At 38.1% G+C, this 13,045-nt stretch overlaps 1 protein-coding gene across 4 annotated transcripts in view; it reads left to right on the top strand.

Annotated features, from left to right (window-relative positions):
* The window catches only part of arhgef10lb (Rho guanine nucleotide exchange factor (GEF) 10-like b), a 37,716-nt gene extending 27,519 nt beyond the window's left edge, over nucleotides 1-10,197 (top strand). For all 4 annotated transcript variants that reach the window (XM_047160265.2, XM_017486945.3, XM_047160266.2 and 1 more), the window contains 7 exons: nucleotides 1,166-1,252; nucleotides 2,665-2,876; nucleotides 3,054-3,211; nucleotides 5,309-5,451; nucleotides 7,126-7,297; nucleotides 8,892-9,011; nucleotides 9,088-10,197. In XM_047160265.2, the coding sequence (XP_047016221.1) occupies nucleotides 1,166-1,252; nucleotides 2,665-2,876; nucleotides 3,054-3,211; nucleotides 5,309-5,451; nucleotides 7,126-7,297; nucleotides 8,892-9,011; nucleotides 9,088-9,638 (1,443 nt within the window). In that variant the 3' untranslated portion in view covers nucleotides 9,639-10,197. The remainder of the gene's footprint in view (nucleotides 1-1,165; nucleotides 1,253-2,664; nucleotides 2,877-3,053; nucleotides 3,212-5,308; nucleotides 5,452-7,125; nucleotides 7,298-8,891; nucleotides 9,012-9,087) is intronic.
* The last annotated feature ends 2,848 nt before the right edge of the window (nucleotides 10,198-13,045 follow it).

Raw genomic sequence — 13,045 nt, forward strand, 5'->3', positions numbered from 1 at the left:
CACAAACAATCGATCATTAGACTATCATAGATCAATAGACTACACAAATGTTTTAATGCTTTACCACCGCTATTGTTTACTGCATTTTTATTATGTTTACATGTTGTGTTAATTAAGATCAGTCTAATGTTAGCATGGATTTTTCCTTATTACACATAGAACAGTGATTCATACAGTATGTTACATACAGGAAATGTGGTTACTTCATGTATATTAGCATCCAAGTTTAATTTTCAAGCCTTCGATATAAATTGAGATTTCAGTGAAAACATTGGCATTATTCCCTTGAAAACATCATTCCCTTTCGCTATAACTGAGAATACTGCATATGCTATAAGTAAGGAAAAGGGACAGAATGGATCAAAGGATTTCTGGACTGGAAAAATGTAAAAAGGAGCCTAAAACTGTCCAGATCCATTGTACACTTTTAAACATTTACACTTTTAAATAGTGACTCCTGGTCTTTTTTTTTTTTTTTTTTTTTACTTTCCTTGGTGTTTTCTTTCATCTAATACATTTGACTTTGACTTACTTGATTTCAAAAGAAAAATCTCTATTTCTGTTCGCAGCATTTTCAAATGCTACATTTTTCTGTAATCATTAGTCTCATGGTGATTTTTTTTTTTATAGCATCATACATCTTCAAAGCTAACACATGTAAATTTTAATATGAACTAATACCCATCACTGTGATTTGTCTGTACACTTAGTATTTATCAAGGCAGTTTGTATTGTGACAACGTGATATTAGCATTCAACTAGTTTGTATTATCATAGTAGCAAACAGTTGAGAGATTAGCAATAAGGCTCTTGTTATTTAACCATAGCTAATGTTTTCCCATGTTTGGTGATTCCTTAGTAAAAAGGGGCACTAATTTACTATCAACAACTAAAATTAGTGTGTGATTAGTGTTTCAGACAGACAGATTTTTCCTTTGTGAAACTTTCTTGTACTTTTACTTTCATAATTTGTTTAGACTTTTCTGCTTTAACTTCATCAAAGTTGTACTTCAACCAGAGTATTTATTTAGATGAGAACCTCTGATGATGCTATATACAGTAAATACATAACTGGGTTTTGATTGCAGTGTCTGTTGTGCTGCACTGCTGTTATAGACCAGTCTTGGACTGAGTGTAATGATGTATTAATGATCTTATGCCACAGCTCCAGACTGCCCTTCACAATCCAGTCCAGTGTGCTCTGCTGGGTTTCTCTGCTGCCAGTACCTCTCTGCCTCAGGGCTATCTTTGGGTGAGCATGTCTCCATTACATGACAAGGACATCAGCGATCTTTAGTCATCACAGTGCTGTTCACGTTAAAAAAAGTTATTTTTTTAAATAGCGGGGAAACCTTTTAAATGCTTTTTCTTATTTGTGCGTCAAGGTCCATGATTAAACTCCAACTAATTCATTGTCAACTCTTGTTTTATGCGTCTCTGCTTTTAAGACATTTATTCATATAATAATTCAGTACCGTGCAAAACCAAAGCATAGCCTAATTCTCTTAGAAAAAAGTCTATCCTTCATAAATATAAGAGATTTCCACACTGGTAAAAGCAAAATTTTGCTTTGTGGATAGCCATTTCTATTGGCTATGGAAATGGGTTATGGATATCCGTCAGTGCCACTGTCGTACATAATGCTTACGATTTATGTCTGTCTTTTAGAAAACTATTTTCTCCCCCAAAATGATCCTTTTCAAGGGACAGTGCAGGCGAACAAGTGCTTCCTCTGAGATATTTGAACTTCTTTTTTGAAACTTTTCAAACTGCTGATCATGCTACTGGGGCATGGTGACTTAGTGATTAGCATGTTTGTCTCGCACCTCCATGGTTGGGGGTTTTAATCCTGCCTCTGCCTTGTGTGTGCGGCGCTTGCATATTCTCCCGTCTTTGGGGGGTTTCCTCTGGGTACCCCGGTTTCCTCCCCCGTCCAAAGACGTGTTATAGGCTGATTGGCATTTCCAAGTTGTCCGTGGTGTGTGAATGTGTGTGCGATTGTGCCCTGTGATGGATTGGCACCCGTCCATGGTGTCCCCTGCCTCGTGCCCCGAGTCCCCTTGAGATAGGCTCCAGGCTCCCTCATGACCCTGTGTAGAATAAGCGGTATGTAAAATGTATGTATTGGCAGCGTAACACACTCAAAGGAAAGTGCTATCTGTCCTCTTCCATATACATAAGACTACAGACACCCACAGTTGGCTAGTGTCACTGTGACTGACAGTGAAGTGAGAGTATGCCATCTCTCCCAGCCAGAGAGCATGGCCAGTTTTGCTCCACCATCAGAATTTGAACTTGATATCCCAACAGTAGGGCAAACTTGGGAACTTCTTATAACATATTATTACTCTTAGATTTTAACTAAAACATTTTTGGTCTTAAGTAGACTTGTAAGACTTCTGAGAGTAATTGCTTATTATTCTATATTACTGATCATTCTTATTTGGTCTGTCTGCATTCTAATTCCTGCTATGGACTATTGATTTTTACTGATGATTTATTCCCAGATTCAGATGCATCCTGCTTATCACCACACCTTACAAAATGATTCATTAATGTGCAGAAATTTAACTGTTACTATGTCACACTTTTATCCTTGCTACCTCTGTCTCTCATCCTGTCTCATTTCATCATCTCTTAACTTTCACACACATGTTTCCACAGGTGGCCAGTGGTGGCGATGAATCGTATGGACAGGTGGAGATCTTCTCCCTGAACAGACCCTCTCCACGCTCGGTGAAGAGTTTCCTTCTGGCCTCCCCTGCACTAAGCATTGAATATGTAATGGAGGCCAGCGCTGACGAAAATGAAGGACAGGCATCCGAAGGAGCTGCCAGAATTGGGAACACCATCTGTGTGGGGTTACAAGATGGCAAGTGAGTCCAACTCTGAGAGTAAATGATGTGTTTGGGTTTGTCCTAATAAAAAATTCATAACATTTGAAGAAGCTTTCTAGGAGAGGGAGTAAATGTGAAGTTTGTGTGTGTGTGTGTGTGTGTGTGTGTGTGTGTGTGTGTGTGTGTGTGTGTGTGTGTGTGTGTGTTTAATTACAGTATCCTAGTTTATGGCAGTGTGGATACTGCTGCCCAGTGCCTCCTGACTTTCCAAAACCCTGAAGGTTGTCCTGTTCTGTGCCTAACACACACAGACAACTTCCTCTTCGCTGGATTGACTAATGGCAAAGTTGCAGTTTATAGCAGAAAGTTTGCGGGTAAGAATTTTCTTCCAAGATATATCTATATATGTGAGAATCGATGCTAATTTAACATTACGTAGGTAGAAAAAAAATAAAGCATAGCATATCATAGGGAGCAAAAACTCAAAAACCAGTGGCTTGTCAATAAAAACCAGAATGTGGCATAACACATACTGTGCAAATCTCTTTAATTATCCTAGTATTTGGACACGTTTCCTCCACTGATTATACAAACTTGCAGCATATGGCTCGAATGATTTATTTGCCTTGAATTAAATTTCTCTGCATGCGCTGTACAACTGCACTACTATCAATTCACCATTTTGTAGGAGTGTTTGGCACACTTCATAAGCACTTGCTTCAAATTACAAATGAGTGTAAAGGTTTGTACTAAACTGAATGAGTTTATTTAGGAATTAAAATTATATTAGGTAATAATCTATATGTGTAATATGTAATAATGTGTATATAATCTTATATTTTAAAGATGTTTCTTCATTATTATAAGGAACAAAATGGTCAAAAAGTGTATGTTAAGATATTAATTCAATTCAGTTCAATTTTATTTGTATAGTGGTTTTAATAGCGGACATTTTCACAAAGCAGCTTTCGGAAATCTAGAAATTCTGGATATAAATGTTAAATTTACAAATTTAGCCCTAATGAGCAGAGGCGATGGTGGCAAGGAAAAACTTCCTGAGACAACATGAGGAAGAAACTTTAGCTATTTCTCCCTATTTCAATATAAATATCAATATTTAAGCAATATCACACAAGCAAGAGAGAGGTTATACTGAACATTGGCATTTCTGTAATTCGGCCTAGTTAACGTGATATTGTGAATGTGATATTGCTTTTATACAAAAGTTTTAAATAAGAAATTAGTATAGAGTAAGTGACACTTTGGACACAGTACAGCCAAACATCCCGTTTATTTTTGCTCCGCTAGCAGAAACATATACCAAAAAAGCAACGCTCACTTTATAGCACGTCGGATAGCTGGCTAGTTAGCTCGAATTGATTTGCACATTCCCATTCAAGGTGCTTCTGGTAAAACTGGCTTACCTTCTTGCTTTTTTTCTTCATCTGATAAGCTCTGATATTTTAAACCAAAAGTTATAATTCCTGAAAAGTACCGTTGCATGTTACTAACATTACTGTAGTAACAGTTTCAAGGAAGTGGAATTGTACGTCGTGAACACTGGCAAGCGGAGTGATAATTAGTGGACCAGAACTAACAGTTGTATAACAACAATATAATATTCTTTGTCCCATGGTCTGTCTGAATACTCGATTCTGATTGGCTGGAAAGTGTGCATTAAAACCATGTATACCACAGGTAATATTACTATAATTTACTATTTACTATAATTCATTCCAATAAATGCAATCTTATCGCACTACATTATCTCTGTGTATGATTTATAGCGGGTGGAATTCTAGATCTAACGAACTGTATATAAAATAACTAATGAAAATGAACCTTTATTTTTTATCTTTACAGTCGAATTTTGCGCTGCAAACATCAAAGACAGATTTAATTGTCAATGCTGGCAAGTGACCATGGTATAAGCGGGATAATCCACGGCTAGGTGTGCGTTACATGATTTTAATGCATGACGTGGAGGCAAAGAACCTTCCCTCTGCGCGCACACCCAGTCTTGGATTATCCCTTACATATCCACCCTTTATACCTGCCTCCAAATACTTTTTGTATCCTCTAATTTGGAATGATCTCTGTTCTAATATTGAATTTTTTAACATATTTCTGCTATTGCTCTGCTGGCTATGGTCACAAAGTGCCGTCTTAAAATAAAGTCTAGAGACGGAGTGGGTCATGAGAAAACTTTTGTTTTTTCAAATAACAGGTCTCCTTTATTAGTCTTTTAGTAAAGTTGTGTATGAATGTTTTTGTAGGCCAAACTGAAGCAACAATTCCTGCTATATTTACAGAACATTTTGGTAACATTCCAGGCACAAACTAGTGTTGTACTTAACTGTAAAGTCTACTGAGGCTACCTCTTATTATGCAGAAAGGAATATAACAAATTTACTTTTTGTGCTTCATTTATTAAAAATGTGTATAAAAACTATTTCTGTCATGTCTCACAGAAGCGCTGTGGGATCCAGACTCCAGCAGACTGCTTGTGATCGGATATGCGCCTGTGCTCAAACTCCTCAATATAGATGAGTGTGTGTGGGCTAGCTGTGCAAACCAAGTGGCTGTGATTGACAGCTGTAATCTCACCACACAGGTAAACACTGTCAACACTTAAACTAGCTGCATGTGGGGGGGGGAGAATAATTAGTGTTAAACACAAACATACTGGTAGACAGCGAATGTGACGTGACATTTGTCTTGATGCCATCTTCGCTGAAAGGAAAACATTGTTCAAAGATCTGCACCTTCTCAGTACTCTTATCACTTCGGCAGTTCCTAGAGACCTTTTTTGACAGGTGTAAACAACAAGGCAAGATATCTGCCTCTGTAGATCAAAGTCTGTACGTTCGTCTGTACTGGAGCAGGGCTGAATCGCATCTGAAAATGAAGATTATAAATTTTTTTATATATATATTTTGAGACATATCCTGCTTTCCCCCTGTGAGCTACATTATAATAGCGCATCCGAGGAAGTAGATAAAAGGTATCCTCTTGTAGAAGTCCAACAGCATGTTTGCATGCCAGCCTTTGATCACTCCTGACAGCTGAGCCATCCTCAGAAATTTGCCGCAAGCAGCTCTCCTCTCCCTCCCTCATCCTGACGCTTAATCGCAGGAATATATTTGGCTCCAGCAGTTGCAAATTGAACTCAGCCGCAGATGAGAACCTCTCTGGGCACACACTATCGCTCAGAGGGTTCAATAATAAACCAGACACTAAAGATATTCTAGATGTTTTATTCTGTGTCTTTTGGAATAACACAAAGTATTAAATGTTAATAACTTGTAATAATACATTTATATGTAGGTGTCTTCATAGTATGTGCCATGAGATTGCAAATATCAAACATTCATGTCAGTTATTAATTTTTGCTTTGACACTGTTGTAGAATGTTGGCACTGTATAGATTTCTTAGACCCTTTTGAAATCATCTACATCACTCTTAATCATTTTGCACAGATATAAAAAATATTATATAAATATAAAAAATATATATAAATATAAAAAATAAATATAAAAATTCAACTATTTTTTCAGGTTAATACAGATTTGCATAGCACCATATTAGAATTCATTTATAAGCAAACTGATTTTTTTCTTTCATTTCATTACATTTTAAAACATTTTAAACAGTCCCTCCAGGATTTTGAGATTACAGAAATGAATGCAAAATCATGTAAACTCCGCAAAATTCGGAGGAGCTTGCAATGTTTTAAAAGTAACCCAGATTTGCCGCAGATTTGGGCCGAGACGCATCATATGACACCATCACAACGCACATTCAACCAAAGCCATCATCGATTCACGTGCGTCAAGTACACGAGTACAGCTAAAAAGGTCACATTTTCCAACAAACTTCACTGCAAAAGACACAATGGTACAATTTTCGCTAATTCAAGTAGTTTTCCACAAAAAAGCACAAAAAACACAAATCAAGCATTTCTGGCTGCAACAATCACAAAAACTCCTGTATGGACTCCTGTATGTAAAATCCTGTATGGACTGGTTAATGTAAATATTAAAGGGCAAATAATTTTTTGGTGTATGTGAATGTTGCATGCCAGCCACCCAGATGTGGTCATCTTAAAGTTAGTGCATAGAGAAATTACTTTACTTTACTTTAATTAAAATAAAATATTTAATATAATAAAAATTGATTTTTTCCATTTTTTCAGTTGCTGTTGCCATATTCCTTCCTGTTCTTTCATGAAACTTTCTGTATGCTCTCTTACCTTGCCCTTAAACCTGCGGCTCTTGTGGTTGTCAGAGCTTTGACGCTCACCCAGACCCCATGGTGTGCGTGACGCACATGGTGCGAGCTGGTGGAGGAGTGTGGATGGCGTTCTCAGAGGGCTCGTCACTTCGGCTCTTCCACACCGAAACTTTGGAGCACCTGCAGGAGATCAACATCTTAACACGCTCTGAATATCTGAGTCCAGGCAAGTTCAGAACATGAATGCTATGCTACAGTATATATATCACCAAATAATCATGCTCTCTCTTTCGATGAGAAGGAAAAATTACTGAAGAAAAATTGTGCCTCTGGGATTTATTTTAAAATTGTGTATTGATTTATGGAGCTTAATCAAAACTATAATTATGTAGATATATACCATTCATACTCAATTAATTTATACTCATCATTCTTCAGCAACTGCTTTATCCTGGTCAGGGTTGTGGTGGATCCAGAGTTTATGGCATAAATAGGCAATACAGCCTGGATGGGACGTCAGTCCATCGACAAGCATCATTCCCACACATTCACACACTCATTGACATTTAGCCTAGCCAGTGTACCTGCTTACACGTTTTTGGGAGGTAGGAGGAAACTCGAAAACCTGAGGAAACCTATATGAACACAGACAGACGTTGCAAAACTTCACACAAACAGTAACCCGAACTCAGGATAAAACCAGGAACCCTGGAGCTGTGACAAAATTTTAATCACAAATATCGTTCCATAGAGAAATGTCTATTTTATTTTTACATGCAGATTTAGAAAGAGAAAATAAAATATTACATTATTTCCACATTTTAGATCTGATTAAAACTTTTAATAACCAGTTCCTTACAGTCGATGGCAGACTTTTAAAACACTGCAATGACTTCAACTGGAAATCTCTGGTCAGGTTTTTCTATAACTCTAAAAGAAAAGCATTACTATGCCAGGGAATGGTAGAGGAGGCAGATGCAAGTGCAGATTATTTAATACGTGAAGTATAAACAAACAACTAAAAAATGTGAAGGCAAGAAACCTAAATATGAACTGTGAATACATAGCAAAAATAATACAGACTACAAGCGAGACTGTGGCACAGATGACAACACACGAACACTATAACAAAAAGCTTGACAATGAGATGCGGAAAAAATGGAACTTAAATAGTGGATCTAATCAAGGACAAGACACAGGTGAGAGTGATTAGTGTGACGTGACGTGCAGGGCCTGATGGGTAATGAGTTCTGCGCCCCTTTGGCGCTACCATGATATACTAGAAAAATGGCGACACCGGGGGCTAAAGTGGTGACAGTGTGGCGCTCAGATGACTGACCACTTCCATATTTTTGGGGGATGCCCAATAATTGAATTGTAATGGAGGGAGATTACAAAAGTTATAGAGGACTTATTTGGAATTAAGTTTGTGCTTTCATGGTTGGACCTCAGTAAAGTGCTTCAACTAGTGGGGAAAAATAATAATTACCTACTTACTAAAATAAAATACTACTGGTATCTGGTCCAAAAGTCATAATGAGAAGGTGGATGCAACAGGAATCCCCAATAAAAATGTAATGGATTGAAATTGTAAACAAAATTGAGAAAATTGAGTCTCGACATGCTATTTACCCCTTTGTGATTAATGTAGCGTCTGTAAAAATGGAAGATTAAGTTCTAGACAGCTGTTGCCCCACCCCTTTTACCCCCACTGTCTTTTTTTTCTACTTTACATGTATTTCTCTTCAAATGGATGCAAAACTGAATAAAAATAAAGTTAAAAAAACCCCACAATGACACAGCTGTTTGTTCTCTTAAAGGTCAGACTGTGTGTGTCACCAGCCTGCTCATATGCCAGGGTCTCCTGTGGGTGGGCACGGCCCAGGGCATCATCATCACCTTGCCAGTGCCTAAGCTGGAGGGCATCCCGAAAATAACAGGTGAGTAGCCATGAGCTTAACCCAAAGTTAACATGTCTGAATCCAAGCTCAATTTGATCCTCCCTGTCTTCTCCAGGCAAAGCAATGACCTCCCTCAACGCTCACAGCGGCCCTGTGGACATCCTGGTGGCTACGTCCAGTACTTTATCCCCTGAACTATTGAAGCGGGACTCTCTGGCTGATGGGACTGATTCAGGTAGTGGAGGAGAGGACTTGAGCCACTCTTCTCAGGAGTCACTACAACAGCAGCAGGTAGAAGGCTTGTCTCAGAAAGAAGCCAAACCCAAAGGGGTGCTGCTTCAATATCACCTCCGCTCCACTTCCCAGCTCCCTGGCAAGCTTCTGACCGCTCAGCCTGAACAGGTATCCAATTCCTCCCAGGAGTCTCTGGAGCACACTATGGAAGATGGTTCTATCTATGAGCTGAGCGATGACCCCGATGTTTGGGTCAGGGGACCAGGACCATCCACAAAAGATGGAACACGGAAAGAAAGGGTCATGTCATTCACCGTTATATCAGGAGGAAGAGGATTCCGCAGACTCAATGCGGCTGGTTCCTCCTCTTCTACTTCCTCTGGAGCCAATGAGACTACACTTATGGTCTGGCAGCTCCCACTGACGGTCTGAAACAATGACTAAAAGACAGTGAATTATCCTCAGCAAGACAGGAAATCGAATAGAACAAAAGTCCTTCTAACCAGTTTTATCAGGACAACAGTCCACTTCATCATCTAGCTTCAACATCTACACCATTATAGCAAACATCTTAAATATATAGAACTTTCAGAGACTTTCAAGGAACACATTTCTAAATGTCAAAATGATTACATGTAATTATATGCCCGAGCTGCATGTTGTTCTTCTAGATGGAAACCAGAAGTTGTTGTGAATATATTTAAAAGGGTTGTGACTCATCTAGTCTTTATGCATAATGAAAAAGTGTTGTTTCTGAATGTAGCACTGCAATGGATATATCCAGAAGCTGTACAAGGAAAGAAGTAAATGTCAACATCTTCGAGTCATTCTTTTTCAATTGTTATTCCCTTTCCTCCCATTTGTCCAGAATGTGAATGAGAGCAAAGGATTTTTCACCTGGTTTAGGTACTTAATATCGATGGTACTTATTTCACACTGTGTCACTTTGTTTAATAAAAAATAAATAAATGTGTTTATGATAATTTATAAATCTGTATTTGTGTATTATTTATTTAAAATCTGATCTTTAATTCAGGTCCTTTTGAATTCTCAAGCGGTGGCAAAAACCTTTTTTGAACACAGCAGCATGGGTTTGAGACGCAGTTGTTTGCAGCTTTAGCTCTGAAACTGTTTACGCCTTGCCCATTTTCAGCCTCTTATCTCTACAGGCAGCGCTCTCAATGAACATATCAGGAGACGCAGTGTGAAGCAGCTCACACAGTGGCTCTCGCATGCTTACCGTGACTCAAAGTCAACGTGACAAGGAAACCAAATCATACTGTATACCTCTAAGATGGTGTGTCAAAGCTGATCTTAGATGTTCAAGTGCAGCTGTCAGCCAGACATGATGTCTCCTGAAATTACAGCAGCGTAATAAGTAATGGCACTTGGATTTGGATTTAGTCAGACCAGGTTCTGTGATAATCCCTGCCTGGTGGTATTCTGGGTGAACTTTTGTGTGAAGTGTTGGTTTATTCATCAGTGGTACACTGATCATCCTGGGATTTGAAATTGGGTACAGAGCACATGTTGTACAATAAATAAATAAATAAATAATTCTGAACAATATCATTTCAGCTTTACAATATCTGAAATGTGGTACAAGAAGGAAGCAAGGAACCATGCTTATCCTAAGGTGCTGTGTCTAAAATATAGCAATAAATAAATATTTCATGCTGGTTGGTGTCTTCTATTGAAGATGGGTGTAGGGTCTGTCAGTGCCATGAGCAAAAAGACAGATTATTTATAGTGCAGCAGTAAGTACTGCTTTTTTTCCCCTTTGTGTCAGGAAATCTCTTTTTTTCACATGCTTTCAACTCAGCAGGACTTGCCAGAGTAAAGCCAATCTGATTCCAAACACTTGCTTTGCTTGCTTGCACAAAGCGGAGAGAAAAATGCTTTCAGTTTATATTCATTCCATGCATTTCACAACTATACGTGTTTATCATGACATACAAGAAAAATGATTTAATTGCTGTTCCTAGAGAGATATACAAACCTCTATAGTAATTAGATGTTGCAGCCTCGCACCAAATGTCACATTTCATTGACTATATTAAGGTTTATGACAGAAGAGCATCGGGTTTCAAAAAGCAATGACAATTTTTTTTCCATTCAGATTCTATTAAGCCAGCAGTGCTTGGTCGTGGGAATGAACACTGACATGTGAACTGCAAGATGCCGTTTGCTTTGAATGACTCTTTTTAAGTGACTCAAGTGAATCAATTGTCACGCAAGAATGAATTGAAGGGTTTCTTTCAGTTGCACACAAAAGGCACCCTGATAATATGGGGCCAAATTTGTTTCAATAATTAAATTATAGTATCTAACCATTTTTGACAGATAATTTGTTCTCCTTGTATTTAGCTTTATTTTTATGGACTTGCCCACCAAATTGTGTATAGGACAAATTTGGATTCTCTGAATTCTCTGAATTTGATGCTTGGCCAAGTCATTTCATTAACGTATCAGCTTTATGCTCTATATTAATACTCTTTAACTCATGGTCTATAGCTAAAAACACATACATAGTTTCAATTCCTGAATGATTCGGTTACAGATCCAGGATATATGTAAAGTAAAATAAAATGAATTGTTGTATCCTAATGTAATATATGATATTTCTGTCTAAATTTAACCACAAATGCTTTATCAATGTTTTTTTTTTGTACATTGATCACAGTTTAAAGTACAGCATAATTATTGATGTGAATATAACATAGGTTTTAGTTTAACTCATAATGAAAATCAGCCTACTACCATAAGGTTGCCATCAATTGATTATAAGATCCTTTTGGGACACATTGTAATCAGTGATCCATCAAATTCATCTAGGATTAGTCACAGCCCTGAAAAAAAAGAAGAAAAAAATCCAGCTTAGTCTGACCAGCTACCAAAACACAGAGCAAGCTGATCAAACTGGAAGATCATCTTTACCAGCTCGTACATCCTGGTATATAGGAACAATTGCTAAATTACCACTACTAGCCGTTTTTAAGTCGTTTGGCTATTAGATACGCTCAAACATTTACTGATCAATTTAGTCAATTGATAAGGAAGTGGAACATTGAGTCAACCAGCTTGACCAGCTCAGACTGTGTTCTGGTAGCTGGTAGCTGGGCAGACTAAGTTACACTATATGAGCAAAAATATGTAGACACCTGACTTTCACACCCATATGTGCTTGTTGAACATCCTGTTCCAAAACCATGGCATTAATATGGAGTTGGTCTCCTTTTCTCTTCTGGGAAGGGTTTCTACTGAATTTGTGGGACGTGGTTGTTCACTCGGCCACAAAAGCATTAGAAAAGTTAGTTTGTTCCAGTTCAGTCCAAGGATGTACAGTGGGGTTGCAGTCAGGGCTCTGAAGACCACTGAAGTTTTTCCAAACCAACATTAGTAAACCATGTCTATATGGAGCTCACATTGTGCACAGGGGCATTGTCATGCTGGAACATGTTTGGGCCTCTTAGTTCCAGTGAAGGGAAATTTTAATGCTACAGAATGCAAAGACATTCTAGACAATTGTGTGCTTTCAACTATGAGGTAACGTTTTGGGGAACAACCACATATGGGTGTGATGGTCAGGTTCCCACATACTTTTGACCATATTGTTTACAATTTTCAGCAGGGAGGTGACTTGTTAAACTATTAACACCATTTATATTGTGATATCAATCCATTTGGAAAACATAAAATGTCATACTAACAATTATAAAACATTACACATCCGACTACAACTTACAGAAATCTGCAGTGCTTTCCATGAACCCCCCCCCCCCCACCCCTGCACACACACACACACACACACACACACACACACACACACACACACACAC

The sequence above is a fragment of the Ictalurus punctatus genome, chromosome 15 (genome assembly GCF_001660625.3).
Source record: "Ictalurus punctatus breed USDA103 chromosome 15, Coco_2.0, whole genome shotgun sequence".
NCBI lineage: Eukaryota > Metazoa > Chordata > Actinopteri > Siluriformes > Ictaluridae > Ictalurus > Ictalurus punctatus.